Below are 15,898 nucleotides of genomic sequence, written 5' to 3'. Positions count from 1 at the left end.
TAAATCCTCTGACAAAGGTTGATCATTCGTAGGCCAGTCAGATATGCTGGGGACCCCTAATGTTCCCTCATATCACACAGCCTGTGTTCCCTGCTGCATTCCCGTGGATACACTGTGAACAAATAGAAGACAAGGAAATTGCTTCTGTATTTAAAACATAAATTGTCAATGGGGAGCTCTCGCTAGATGGATACACATTAAGAGCTGTGGCCAAGATCTGTGAAAACTATCATGTAACACATATATTTTCATGTAACACATATATTTTTCTAGGAAAAAGTACTCAGTAATTGGACTGGCATTTGAGATTTTGGGAGGGGAAGATGCAAAGAAAGTAGTAGTATGAAAAATTCCGACAGTTCTTCTGTTTTTCTTTCTAGTTAATATACATCTTGCTATACAGGATTTTAAAGTGGGAATGTTAATTTCTTTTTTTGCAGTTCATTATTATCTCTTCAGAAAATATCTGTTTGTTTCTTATGATACATCGCTTTCTAACTTTATTAAAGTTACATGTATGCGTCCCATCTCCCTTAGAAGACTGTAAGCTCCTTGAGTTCGGGAACCATATCATCTTCATTTCTGGTGTCCCCAGGACTTCAATTAATAATCTAGCACATGTTAGACACATATAAATGTTCAAGGAAAATACATTTTATAAAAGTAAATCTCTGTTTTTTCAGGCAAAGCATTGGCAACTTGAGAACTGTTTTTCCCTTCCTACAAGCAATACTAATTTAATGGAAGATAAGATTCAAGAGAAAAGCATAAAGGAAATTCCTTTGCTTTCTAAGGAGGAATCATGGTTAGACCCATCAAAGCATTCGCTACTTGATAAGAAAAACAAAGAGTCAACATACAAGTAAGTACATCTTACCTGTAAAGAGTGAAATTGGCCCCAAATTCCTTCTGTGCTTTGTGGAATGTTCAATGACTACCTCAAGATTTTGCTAACATTCAGGCTATTGGTAGGTATGTGTGTGTAGCAAGGGGAGAACGTATGTTCTCAGGGTGGTATCTGATTCTTACTTCTTGTCTCTGTTGAATGCTTGACTTCTATTCTGTGTCTTCTAGTCTTTTGTTTCTACTCCATCATCAACCTAATTTTGGAAATTAACCCCTTTCTTCAAAAGCAATATATGTGTGTATATGTGTATATATGTATCTACCTAGCTAGTTACCTGTCCATCTTCAAATGTATGTCAGATTTTACTCCTGGTTTTGGTAAGGCACACAGAGGTTTATATGTCAGAAGTTCAAAGAGCTTGACTTTGACTATTGGATATCACTCTCCTTTTATGACTTCTAGCCTTTCCTTCCTGTTGTTCAGCCATTTCTTCTTTTCATACCACTCTGATGGATCCCATTCTTACATTCCTCTAACTGTAATGCCAGGCAGTTTTAATTGTTTCTTTTGTTTCCTATATTCTTGCTAACTCATGCTCTCATAATTTCACCTTTCATATTAAACAATCTTTTGAGAAAACAGTTTTGTTCATTGTATTTTCTTTGATACAGTTGGCATTTTTATTACCATGTGCCTATATTACTTTTTTTAAGGTCTACAGAAAAATTGCCTAGAAAGCACAGAGAATTCCTACATACCCCACGCCCATCCCACACAGTGTCAAACATTAGTGTGGTACATTTGTTACGATTGATGAACCAATATTGATACTTTATTATTAACTAAAGTCCGTAGTTTACATTAAGGGAGTACAGTTGAGGGTTCTCTGATGACACCACGCAGAGAGCTCTGCATTGCACCTTTCGAAATTAATGCACTCTTTGGCTAAACTCTTGGGGCTCAAACCCACCATTTGGGGTTTTTCTGTTCCAGTCCCCTCACACTGGCAGCCTCGCCTCTTGCACAGCTTCTCTTGGGTTAACTTCTGCTTGACCAATAGGAAGCTCGCACATCCTTGCCACACAAACTGCTCCACAGCTACCCCTTCTCCCCCTGCCCACTGGGGTACTTTCAACCACAGTAGACTTTTGCAGATATTAATGAGTCACTGGTTCACTGTGTCCCTCTAATGGTTACCCCAGGGGGCATGTGTTAAACTCTTTGCCTGGTTTATGTGAACAGGAGCTAGAACTGAGGGGGAAGCATTCCTCCTCTCCCGTGGGAGTGGTTCTCAGTGCACACCTACGACTCTCTCCAGTGCAGTCCTCTCTTAGGATTGCTGCATCCTTAGTCTGTTTCTATCCTAGAGTGGTGGTTGGCCTGAGCATCACAAGATGCTACCTCCTTGACAAAGTGGGCCTGCGCAAGGAATCGATCTAGCACCTCACTTTGGAATGTGGGAATACCTTTTAACCTCTTAATTAATTAATTATTTTGCTTTCAGACTTTTTGGACCTCTGATGACGAGGTAGGAGGGAAAAAAATTCCCCTTTAAACATCCTGTTACACTAAATTAACTTTTGGTATTTGTTCTTCCATTTCCTTGAATTATGGCTTGCTGAAATGTCAAGTGGCATTTTACTTTCAGGCAGAAGAATCTTTCAATTTAGAAATACGGCATGACCGACCCTGTACGAGAATAGAGTGCTGAGAATGGAAAGACTTGCTGTACGATAAAATGCCCCCACCCAGCCACCCAACTCAATTGTACAGATCAGGAGATAAAGTTACCCCAGGGTAACACAGATTGATCATTGTTTCTCTTCCTGTGACACTCCTAGAAGAGTGAATGCAAGTGTCACAGATTCCTGTTTGAGTATTTCAGCCAAGATACTAATTTCCCATTCCTTATGACAATCTCAGTTATTCTTTTTTTTTAAAATTAGCCTTTCCTTAGATTTAAAAATTGGCACTTTAAACTGTTGACTTCTTTCCTGACTTCTATCCATCTTATTTCATTTCCTATTGTTCCATGACACTTCACTTGTCTTCTGAAAATTAGTGCTGATGTATAGGTTCTTAAATTCACAGATTTCTCTTAAAACTAGAGTTTTGCATTCTGCCAGAGGAAATAAGACTACAACAGAGTGATCATCTCACCTTCGTTATACATTTCTGTGGGCCTTGGGAGATGTTTCCGGCAGTAAAAAGCAAAGTTATCTCTGTTTACTGCATCTTTTCAAGTGACAACACATCCAAAATTACCTGTGATATTTAAAATTTCTGCCTTTAATTCAAATGAGTGAATTGAAATAAATTTTACGACTTTGTAATAATGAGATAGAATGGAATAATATCATTTTGGAATTTTTGAACTAATTGAAAGGAAAAGGTTAAAAACGTATCCTCAGAATTGACTTGGCAGGTACAGCCCTCACTTCTCCCAGAAGCATGTCCATGAATCCTATGGAGAAAACCTACAAATGAAATACAGTTGTCAGCTGTAGAATGTCCTTTGTGGCCTCCATCCAGTACTGAAGAGATTACAGATCACCTTTTCCCTAAGAAAATATTATTCTGAAGAATGTGCCCTATTTCTAATCAGATTAGGAAATCCAAGGAGAAAACCATGCCATTTCTTGTCCATATGTAAAAGTATGAAAGAAAACTAAATATGTGAAAGAATTTAGAGAGACTAAAGGGGAAAAGCACATTTGGTGTGTGTATGCGGGTGGAGGGCTGTTTAAATGGAGGGGGAGGAAGAGTAAGAAAGATAGAGATGAAAAAAGAAAAAAGCCAATAGAAAATGAAAGAAGCGTGAAAAATGAAGGAAAATTTTAATAATTTAAAGCCATGTTCTCACCTTAACTCCTAAGATTCTCTTTCTAGGATAAAAAGCTTGGCGTTTGTGATGTTCTGTCTTATACATAAATACCAGGTTTTCATAGTGCTTAAGGTATTTTATAGTATTGTGTGTGAGAAGTAGGTAGGTGGTAAAATGTCGTCTTCAATTTAAGTCCTGGGGATATGCAGATGAATACAGAATTTAAGAGAAAATAGGAAGTCCTAATGCTGAGTTAAAAATTGACACAAAGAAATAGATTTTTCTCCTTCTGTAGGTTCTGCAAAAGTCATATTACCACTAGAAAATGGGGAAAAAAAGAAATAACTGAAAAAAGTAAATGGGGGAACAAAAACCACAGTGGACATGCATTTTTCTTAATCTATGGCAATATTTGGTTTCTGGATTCACACAAAATTAATCTAGAAAAATTGTAGATAAAATGAATAATTTAGACAATATAACCTTAGAGTATTTCTTTATTATGAAAATAATACATGTTCATTAGGAGAAAAATTAGAAATACAAATAAGCGAGAAGAAAAAGATGAAAAGAAATCATTAGCAGCAAAACCACCAATAACTCTGAGGCATTTCACTCTTCAGGTCTTGTTCTGAGCATGCTTATACAAATAAACAAATATACATTTTATAAACGTGAGGATATAATACACACAGTTTATAACCTGTTTTACTACTTAAAAACATACAGCCAGCACACTTCCGAGTTACTTAATATGAGGATCTACAGACATCAGTACTCGTAATGGCCTCTTAGGAATGTATCACGTAACTTTTTAAACATTCTCTTCTTTTAAAATATTTAAACTGTTTACAAATTTTAACTGAGAAACATTTATTTAAATACCTTCATGCACACGTGTTAAGAGTACCTGACTGAATTCATCATTACAATAAATTCTTTGAATCGGAGTTGCTGAGTCAAAGTTTTAAAGGCCTCTGAGTCTTGCTAAATTGTCATCCCAATGATGTGAAGGCTCCACCACCAGCAGTATATGGAAATGGCTGTCTCTGAACCAACACTGACTGTTGTCATTGTCTTAAAATTGCCACTCTGATAAATCATCAGTTTTATGTTGTATTTTTTAATTATTTGTGAGAGTAAACATTTTTCACGTTTGTTAATCTTTAATAATTTGATAATGAACTTGAAAGAGGTATCTGATGTCTGCTAGACTAATTCCTATTGAGGCCTTAAGAGAAGCACATCCCAGCCTCTTCTTGAATATATCCTATGGGCTACACTCACCATCGTGCAGATAGCCTTCTCTGTTATTCAACCACTCTTTATTATAGAAGGGCTCTAATTGTAGGTCGGATCTATCCATTTGTAGGACATGCTCTCATCCGTCTTCATCTTATTCTAGGGCAACAAAGAGCAAATCTACTCCATCTTCTACTCTCTGACAAATTTTTCTTTGGCTACCATTAAAAAAATATTTATGGGGAAATGATTATTAGAAACCAGGATAAAATAATTAGATGGGAAATGAAACATATATTCCATTAATTTCTCTGTAAGTTTATATAAGGCAGAAGGTACTCTTAAAATTAATGTTCCTTAGAAATATGAAATAATTATGTTCTAAATTCCATATTATTATTAGACGGGAACTGATATTTAATATCATTTATATGCCGGTGATTATCTAATTATTCTGCCAGTAGAGCTTATGTGAGAAAATAAAATAGGAATATTATAAATATAAAAAATACAAACATAAAATAAAATAAGAGTATTAGAACTGGCTGTAGGAGGTGTTGAAACTCCTGCTTTGAGTGAAAAATATTGTATTATTCTTTCTTAAAGAGATAGTAGCCAATACTTATTGAGTTCTTACCATATTCCAGGCACTGTTCTAAGGTTTTTATGTGTTTAACATTTAATTGTCACTATAATCCTTGGTGATATCTACAATTATAATCTCCATTTCATAACTAGGAAAGCAAGACGGAAAAAAGTTAAGTGATTTACACAACGAACAAGAGGTGAGCCAGGGACCCCAAAGCAGGCATTCTAACTCCAGAATCAGTACACTTTGCCACTGCTCTATTCTGCCTGCCTGACAAGCAACACGTGACCATATTGAAAAGTTGCTGGTCTCTGAGTCAAGTGGTCACATGTTTTGTCAAGTACCTGCTATGGGTAAGCCACTACTCTAGGCACCTTCACTTTCCTTTAGGGCACTTGGGGACTTGTCACACATCATTCCTCCTTTCTACATCCAGAACCGAGAGATGGCAGATTTAGAGTCTTTCCTTCTCATAGAATTGATGGCAAGGATGCCAGAGCCCATAGTAGGCTCCCTTCTTGCATTACCACATAAGACATTTTTGCAAAAGTTTTAAACTCTGTGTTCCTTATTACATTCTTTAGCTTCTTTGTATTTGACCACTAGGAATATTGGACTCTTAGGAATATTCACCTCTTTCCAGTTCCCTGTACATTTTCATAGTAACCACTTTCCAAGAAGTCAAATGTCTATGGAAAAGAAGCAATAGGTTGGCCTGTAAATCGAAGTTGATTCTACAGTCTAGTTGTTCATAGAACTGCCCTTTGTCTTGGAGTTTTATCAGCATAGCTCCATTTCCTAGGCAGTCATCTAATTAGTGCAGATTGTTATGACTCTCTAGAAGAGTTTCTCTTACTGTCCGCCTTCCTCTTTCCCTCTGTGGATTAAATTCTTTAGTGGAGATAGACAAAGTCTTTCGTTTCATCCAAAAGATACTCAGTTTAAATGCCACTGGATGAGAGAGCTGGAAAACAAAGGGTCTAAAAGCAGGAAACCATTCAGGGTGTTTGGAGAAAAACTAAGGTCTGGTGTTAACTAGTCCAAAGATAGACCTCCCTCAAACTTTTGCACCTCAGTTTATTTCAGTTTTACTTTTCTGAGGAAAAAAAAAAATTCTTAACCTAGTAACTGCAAGACCTAACTGCACGGTAATCTACCTTTCCTGCTTCCACCACCAACTTCTTATTTTTACAGATTCTCTTACTATTTAAAATGACTCTCTAAAGATACCATTATTCTTGTCTTCAAAGCCCAGATCGTGGCTGAATAAACATGTCTTTTTTTTAAATTAATTTTGATTGGGGTATAGTTGCTTTACAATGTTGTGTTAATTTCTGCTCTACAGCAAAGTGAATCAGTTATACGTATACACATATCCCCTCTTTTTTAGATTTCCTTCCCATTTAGGTCACCACAGAGCACTGAGTAGAGTTCCCTGTACTATACAGTAGGTTCTCATTAGTTACCTGTTTTATACATAGTAGTGTGTATATGTCAATTCCCTCATGAATTGTGAAATCTCACAATTCATCCCAAACCCCTTCCCCCCTTGGTATCCATACGTTTGTTCTCTACCTCTCTCTCTATTTCTGCTTTGCAAATAAGTTCATCTGTACCATTTCTCTAGACTCCACAGATAAGTGATATACAATATTTGTTTTTCTCTTTCTGACTTACCTCACTCTGTATGACAGTCTCTAGGTCTACCAACGTCTCTGCAAATGGCACTATTTTGTTCCTTCTTATGGATGAGTAATATTCATTGTATATATGTACCACATCTTCTTTATCCATTCCTCTGTTGATGGACATTTAGGTTGCTTCCATGTCCTGGCTATTGTAAATAGTTCTGCAATGAACATTGGGGTGCATGTATCTTTTGGAATTATGGTTTTCTCCAGGTATATGCCCAGGAGTGGGATTGCTGGGTCATATGGTAGTTCTATTTGTAGTTTTTTGAGGAACCTCCATACTGTTCTCCATAGTGGCTGTATCAATTTACATTCCCACCAACAGTGTAAGAGAGTTCCTATTTCTCCACACCCTTTCCAACATTTATTGTTTGTAGATTTTTTGATGATGGCCATTCTAACTCATATGAGGTGATACCTCATTGTAGTTTTGATTTGCATTTCTCTATTAATTAGTGATGTTGAGCATCTTTTCATGTGTTTGTTGGCCATCTATCTGTATGTCTTTGGAGAAATGTCTGTGTAGATCTTCTGCCCATTTTTTGATTGGGTTATTTGTTTTTTGATATTGAGCTGCATGAGCTGTTTGTATATTTTGGAGATTAATCCTTTGTCAGTTGCTTTGTTTGAAAATATTTTCTCCCATTCTGAGGGCTGAATAATATGTCTTATTCATGGGAGATAGTATGTTGTGAGGGAGATCGTTCCAGTGTGATTTGGGGTAAAGCTGCTACCTACCGTCAGTCTTTTGGATGGCAAAGATTTCCTTAAAAAAAAATCCATAATTCCAAATAATTTATGTAGATACGCCCCCCCAATCAAGGAGGTAGAGCTTAACTCTCCTCTTCTTCTTCCTTAAGTATAGACTGTGCTTGGAAACTTGCCTCCAGAGAGTAGTGTATAGACAGGAAGGGAAAAAGTAACTTTGCAGAAACTTGGGAAACACAACCTTGGCCAGGTGATAAAGTTAACATCAACAGTGGTAAGTCAGGTTGATAGCCTGTGCCCTTGATAAGATATAATTAGAATAGCACTTCATCTCTGTTATCTTCCTCCCAACAACCCATAATCCTCGTGTAACCATAAGAAAAACATCAGACAAACCCAAATTGAAGGAGATTCTACAAAAAACTGACTAATATTTCTTAAAATTGTCAAGGTCATCAAAAACAAGGCAAGTCTGAGAAATTATCATAGACCAGAGAAAACTAAGGAGTCAGAAAACTAAATGTAATGTGGTATCCTGGGATAGAAAAAGGACATTAGGGAAAGCTAGGAAAATCCTAATAAAATACTAAGGTTAGTTAATCATAATATATCAGTATTGATTATGACAAAGGGTAATATAAGATGTTAACAACAGGGAAAATTGGGTGAGGGGTATACCAGAACTCTGTACTATCTTTGCAACTTTCCTGTAACTCTAAAACTACTCTAAAATGAAACTTTTACTTTTAAGCTCATTTGGGTTTGGGAGATACAGTCAACTAGGGGAGAGGAAAAGGAAGGAGGGAAATAAACATTTATTAAATACTATTATTTATTAGACACATCGCTGAGCATTCATCCATCTTATCTCCTTTAAAATCGCAGTAAGAATCTCATACAGAGCAGGAAATTGAGGCTGAGAGTATAGGAAACATCTCAAGGTTCTATAGCTACTCAGTGTGTAGCAAAATAGGGAATAAAGGTTAAGAGCAGCAGTAATCACAAAGGGTTAAAGGGTGCAAGGAAAGGAGGCAGAAGGGAGAGGGCAGGCCCCATGGCTCTCAATGATTTTGTGAAAAATAGGTATGTTTTCTGGCCTGAGGCTTCCAAGAGAATAATAACAATTTTTGGAAACATGGCTTGTAGCTGTTAAGGTTGAGGTCTGTGACAGTGAATGTTAAATATATTTGAGACCATTTCCTGTTTTCTGACTGGAATTATATACAACTATGGACTGGTTTCACTTCCTGTGTTTTATTGATAAAAACTTTTCCTGTGGATTCAAGCTAATCTAAAGTTTTCCTATCGATTCGTATAACAAGCCTCAAAAGCACTGAACTTTTATTTTCTTTTTGCATTTTGGATACCATAAATGAAGATCCAGGCATAACACTGGATAAAAGAGCTTTTGACACATACCACTGATTAGCCCATATAACTTACACACAGGGCAAGGATAGTGTGCGTGTCTGTGGCATTTTCTTCTTCATAGTTTTTTCTTTGACCTTCCAGTTTTCATGGGACAGGACCTTTGCTTAACTAGCTTCTCCTCCTTCGTGGCTCTTACACTTTTATACCATCACCTGGCTAGTAGGCATTTTATTCAAAGATATAACTTGATTAGTGTAAACAACTGTCACTACTTAGGTCCACAGGATAGAGATTTTTTTTTCGTTAAAGGTGTATATTTATAGCCAGAAAGTGTCTGTTCATCCTTTGTGGTTGATATTTTGTTTCATCATAAATTATTTTCTTCCAGTGTCAGACCATCAGAAGTTACAAATTTAGGTATGAATATAAGGAAAGAAATGTTTATAAGAAAAAAACACATAACCTTTACAATGGTGAAGTTATAAAAAAAATCATTCAGTATGTAATCACTGTTGATATATTTTTATCATGTTATTATTTTATAGATTGGTATGAAGAAAACAAGTAGCTACTCTATGTGCCCGGAATGTTGGTATTCCTTAATAAATCTGAAAGTAAGCGTATGAAGAAAACAAGTAACTACTCTCTGTGCCAGGAATGTTGGTGTTCCTTAATAAATCTGAAAGTAAGCTCTTGTGATCTCATTTTAACAAAGGAGGAAAGCGAGGCTCAGAGATATTAAGTGACTTGTCCAAGCCTTCACAGTGTACAATAGGCAGAAGTATAAGGTCTAAACCAGAAAACATGTGGAAAGTGCCCACTATAGTTTCCAAAATAGAGTTGGCACAGGATGTTAATTCTCTCTCCTAAGTGTTTAAAAGATAAAAATAAAATTAAAACTATTTTTGTTCTCAGAAAGCCCAAAGCCACACAGAACAACGTATTTGTTTAGTTGTGACTGACCAGAAAAAAACTGTAAAAAAAGTAATTGAAACAAAAGAATTGTTATCATACTGAAGTGTGTTATTTAGAAGAGTAGTGAGAATCGTTCTCGAAGCTCCGTCATATAACGAGAATATTTCACTCACTACAAATCTTTTGTCAACTTATGTCCAAGGGGAAGCTGCACTTTCACAGAGCAAATGTGCTCGTTTCTTTTGAAATTTTGCTGTCAAAAGGTACATTATTATTTGTTAATATTCAATGCATATTTATAAACTAATCTACTCTATAGGGGTTTTGTCATGATTACATGAGAAAATATATGTGAAGCACTTAGTGCCTGGCATATTGTAGAAACTCAATACAGTTTTATTAGTAATATTATTTATTATTATTATACCTTGGAGCACAACTCTTAGAGTGAAATATACTTGAGTTGATGTCCAAGGTCTACCATTTACCAGTTATATAAATTCAGGCAAGTTACTAAAGCATCTTGAGCCTTGATTTCCTCATCTGTCAAAAGGGCATAATGATACTTTACAGGTTGTGAAGATTTCTCCTTTGGTTTTAATATAACACATTGGTTCCCAAAGTACGTTCCCTGGTCTACCAGCATCAGCATCACTGGGAATTTAGGTACATTCTGGGGCCCCATCCCCACCCAACTAAGTTAGAAACGGGAATGGTGCAAGTGGTTTGTGCTTTGATAAGCCCTGCAGATGATTCTGATGCCTGGTACAGTTTGAGAACCACTGACATGGCACATGACTTGTCTCTGAGCGGGTGCTCATTACCTGTTAGTTTACTTTTCCTAAATACTGAGCCACCACAATGACAAAAGCACAGACAGTTTTTACCTTCACAGAGCTAACAGTTAAACAAACATAGAATCACATCTTGAATTAAGTTTTTGTAGACTTCCATTCCATTATCCATTTATCCCATGAAACAAAAAGAAGACTTTTTAATTTTGTCCAAGACTTTGCCTGTAAGGGCATAATTAAGAGTCTTCCTTCCCATTATCTCATTGTGTGCATCATAGATACAATTATAAAGAGCTGGTTTACATTTTAGCAAAATGAAAATGAACCTGCAAACTCAAAATTTTAGATATGTTGTTAAATGCTGAGAAATAGATTCCATCTCACAAAGCCTACAGTTTTCTTGCAGATAACAGAGAAACTGGAGCTTTTCCAAAACTGCAGAATACTCATTTTCAAGGGAAAATAGCAAAGAATACAAAATGAAAAATAAATGAATGGGGAGCCTTGAGTTTCTTTTGGTCCCTTTGCATAAAAGGACCATGGATTTATCTTGAACAGCTGTGTTTATAGGGTTTGCTGATCTGCAGCTGTACCAGCTGAGTAACAGGGAGGTTAGAATTTTTTTAAAAAAGTTAACTTGGAAATGTGCTAGCTCTTTCTGAGGAATTAATGATATTATACTTTTTTTTTTCCATCCTCCCTTAAAACCTGCCGTTGTAAAGGCGGTTTTAGGTCATTAAGCATTGGAAACTTGAAAGAACTACCTGAAGTGAATAAACCAGCTTTTCTTCTAGACCCTGAGAAATACTTTAGGGAAGAGCCAGAGGAGGAATGTCCCCAAATTCCAGAGCTTCCATCGCTTTCTGAAAGTAAGTCCTCAACCATCATACCACGTCCATCCTCTCTCCCCACGAAACTCAACCAATTAAGAAAACAAAGTAGAAAAGCAGGAAAGTAACACGTGTTAGCCTTGTAGGTTGCAGTGAAATGAAGTGTGGTTTGACTGCTAAGATTTATAGCTCAGCTGCCGATCTGTGTTCTCAGAAAGCACAGCCAACAGGCCAAAATACATAAGAGGAATATTTTTGTTTTGCCACTTTTCTGAAGTCAGGATGCCATGAACATATGTCATGAGTCTGCCGTGAATGAGAACCCATTCCCCCCAGTAATCTTACTTTTCAGATCTGATACCAGAGAGAAAGATATCCTAAGGCGGCTTCAGGACAGAGTCTCTGACAATCTGGTTTTGTTCTTTTCATGTGAAACACTATAAATAGCAGCTACTTAAAGTGTATTGTCTTAGAGCCTTCCAGCTGTTGTGCTAGGCTAATATGATGAGTCGACAAGAAAGCTTAATTTAGAAAACAGAAGTGAATGATCTCCGAGGATTTGGAAACAAGATGTGCAAAAGAATGCTCTATTTTTCGCACTGTTATAGGCTTCCGAGTGTCTAAGAATTTGAAGAGTAATTTCTGTACAAACATCCTACCAGCAAAGAGGGACCCGACGGGAGTGCAGGCGACACAGCCTGTTACTCAAGCGAGGCACTCAGAAAGCATATGGACACTGCAGGGAACTCATTTAAAATAATTAATGAAAAGAGAAGTTTTCAACTTGTAACAGTCAAAAGATCAGAACTGCACTCGAACCATCTGAGATCTGTGGTTTCTAAACTTTTCAAATCCTCTGAGATGGGGGTTCAACATCATCCTTGAGAAATAATAACCCTTGTAGGAGGGAGGCATTTATGTCTACACTTGGGGAAGTTTAAGCCTCTTGTCTCTGCTTGGTTCCTTATAACAGCTGGTCAACTTTTTTTTTTTTTTAATGCCACTTGTAAACAAGGTACAGCTGTCATTTCTCACCGCTATATTTCCAGTCTAATTATTATCAGCTTCCTTCGCTTTTTCTCAGTTTCTCTTTTCTAAATCTATAATCGTTCATTTGCTCTCAGGAGGATCGTCTATGATATCTGCTCATTTCTTCTAAAAACATGAATCCACAAACGTTAGGGCTTTAAATAACCTTTAGTGCATCTGACTGGGCTTTCAGTCTATCAGCCTACTGCTTTTTCCCCAGGATGATTCATCTTCAAGAATAAAGATGGGGAGGACTTATCTTGTCCTGCTGAGTCACAGACGGAAGAGAATGTGGGGAACAGACAGTAAGAAAAGATCCAGGGAGCCAGAACAAAGTGTAAAGACAGTCCAGACAGAGAACATGCACACAGGAGGAAACCAAGATGGAGCAAGGAGTCAGAATAGAGGCAAGAGAAATAGGAGAGAAGGAGACTGCAGAAGCTGGAGAGCCAGGAAGTGGGAGAGAGCAAGGTTGAGGGCAGCAAATGCCTCTCCTCAGCCCTGGGAGCTCCTGTTTCTGTGAGGAGCCTTGCACGTTCTGCAGCAGGAGAATTCTCCTTCATCTGCAGATAAATTCTCCTCATGGGCAGGGAGGATGTGTAGGGGAAGTTGGGGGTGAATGGCCGGTTGGGAATACTGAAAATACAAAAAAAACTCTAATACATTTTCAAAGAGAATTTTTTCTCCTGGATTTCTTAATATAAAATTTTCCTATAATTTCCACACCGTTTAAAAAAGATGTTTTCTCTCTTTTGCTTTTCTATTTTCTTCTTCAGCTTTTCTTCCTTTGCTCCCTTTTAAATATTTCCACTCATCTGCCTTCTCTGCAAGTGAAAATAGTTCCTTTTTTAAAAAGCTTCACCGACTTGAGGGAGAGACAGATGTAAACTACTGAGGACAACAGAATGCATGACACGTGCCACCACAAATGAGGTTCTGTGGAAGCATCAAGGGAGAAGGCAGATTAACTCTGCCTGGGGCATAAGAAGGAATTAGTGGAAGTCACCTCTGAGCTGGGGCTTAAAATGAGTAGGAGTTCAAAGGGTGAGGGAGGAGAAGAGGAAGTCAAGATCAAGGAAACATAAGGAAAGACGCATTGTGGATGAAGTAGGGCAGGAGTCCAAATGATTCCAAGCTGGCTGCAATGGGTGACTTCAGATGGTGCCACGTTGACTGAGTTTGACACAGATGAATAGAGTTGAGTTTGGAATGTGCTGAGTTTGAGGTACTGGTGTGCTATTTAGAAATAAAGATCTGGAGAATGGGAGAGGATGGTAACATGCTCTGCATAATAGCAGTCTTCAAATAGGTGATGCAGAAATCATGTTTGCTCATGTGTTTATTTAGCCTTCCTGGTGAATATTGAATGCCTTCTCTGTGCTGACCCTTGTGCTGGGTGGTAGAGGCACAGAGCTGACGTGTAGAGGTACAGCTTTCAAAGCTCTTGAAGACTAGTTGAGGGAACTAGATTAGGAAACCATTATGTTTTACATCAAAGGCTATAATAGAGATAAGCACTGGGTACTGTGGGATCACGTGGAGGTTCATAGATGATTTTTCAGAGAAACCAGATTGTGCCTGAGCTAGATATTAAAAGTTAAATTGATATTAGTTAGGTAAGAAGAAAGAGGGACGATATTTCTGGCAAAGGAACAGTATATGGATGGTGTACTAAGGGAGCTATGAGTAGTCCCAGATGGCTGGGTTCTAGAAGGGACATGATGAGAATTAGGCCAGAGAGGTAAATGGGGGCCAAATCATGGAGTACCTGGTGTACTCTGTTAAGGACTTTGGTATTTATTTTACCAGAAATGAGGAACCATTGGAATGTTTTAGTCAAGTATTCTGAATTATCCCATTTTATCTCTTCTATTAATTCTTCAGTTTTTAGATCTCTTTGTGTTAGCCTTTTAGTGATTACTCTAGAGGTTACAGTACTTTATTTCTTTTCGGGGTACTAGGCTTCCATCTGAGATTATTTTCCTTTATTCAGAAGAAATTTCTGCAGTATTTCTTACAATGTTGGTCTGCTGGTGAGTAATTTTCCCAGCTTTTATGTGTCTGAAAAATGCGTTTATTTTATTTTGACTTTGGAAGGATTTTTTCACTGGGTTTAAAACCCTAGATAGCAGTTTTTTTCAACTCTTTAAAGATACCATCCCATTGCTTCCTTGCTCCTATAGTTCCTGTTTAAAATTCCACTCTTCATATTATTGTTGCTTCTTTGAATGCAATCTTTTTTCTGGCTGCTTTACAGATTTTTTTCTTTATCCTTGTTTTTTAGCAGTTTTATCACAGTGGGCATAAATACGCTTTTCTCTGTATATATACTGCTTGGGGTTGATAGGAATCCTTGAATACATCTTTCTTCAATGTTGAATAATTCTCAGCTATTATCTTTTCAAATATTGTTTCTTTCCAGTTCCCACTCTCCAGTCCTTCTGGGACTGCAATTACACATACGTTGGATTTTCATCATATCACAAACATTTCTTATGTTCTTCTCATTTTTCCATTTTATTTTCTTCTCTGGGCTTCATTTTGGATATTTTATATTGACTTATCTTTGCATTCACTAGTCCTGTCTCTTTTGCCAGTCTCTTTTGAACCCATGATATCAGTTCCCAATTTCAGATTTTATATGTATATGTGTGTATATATATATATGTATATATATTTCTAAAATGCCATTTGAATCTTGTTTATATATATTCTGATACTCAGTTGAAATTACTTCTGTTTTCATCCATTTTGTGCAAATTTTCTCTCTGTTTTCTTTAACATAGTTATAATAATTTTAAAGTCCTGGCCTGCTAACATCAGTATCTGGGTGATCCTTGGATCTGTTTCTAATGTCTATTTTTTCCTCTTGGTTATTGGTCACATTTTCCTTCTTTCTTGCAAGTCCTGTAATTTCTGTATAATTTTTTATTATATGACAGAAATTATGTGTTAAAGATCTACAGATAATGAACTTAATGTTTTTCCTCTGAGGCAGTGCACCCTTTCCTTAGCTGGACAGAGAGCATGAAGGGTGGATCACGTTAATCCAATTAGG

At 37.0% G+C, this 15,898-nt stretch overlaps 1 protein-coding gene across 1 annotated transcript in view; it reads left to right on the top strand.

Annotated features, from left to right (window-relative positions):
• Window positions 1–15,898, top strand: part of WDR49 (WD repeat domain 49) — a 149,285-nt gene that overhangs the window by 120,260 nt on the left and 13,127 nt on the right. Inside the window, 5 exon segments of the mRNA XM_068545639.1 lie at window positions 684–862; window positions 9,661–9,686; window positions 9,689–9,756; window positions 9,758–9,770; window positions 11,704–11,850. Of these exon segments, the coding sequence (XP_068401740.1) occupies window positions 684–862; window positions 9,661–9,686; window positions 9,689–9,756; window positions 9,758–9,770; window positions 11,704–11,850 (433 nt within the window).

This window comes from Eschrichtius robustus, chromosome 6 (assembly GCF_028021215.1).
Source record: "Eschrichtius robustus isolate mEscRob2 chromosome 6, mEscRob2.pri, whole genome shotgun sequence".
Taxonomy (NCBI): domain Eukaryota; kingdom Metazoa; phylum Chordata; class Mammalia; order Artiodactyla; family Eschrichtiidae; genus Eschrichtius; species Eschrichtius robustus.
The sequence above is the reverse complement of the archived record's forward strand: the minus strand, read 5'-3'. Positions and strand labels throughout refer to the sequence as shown.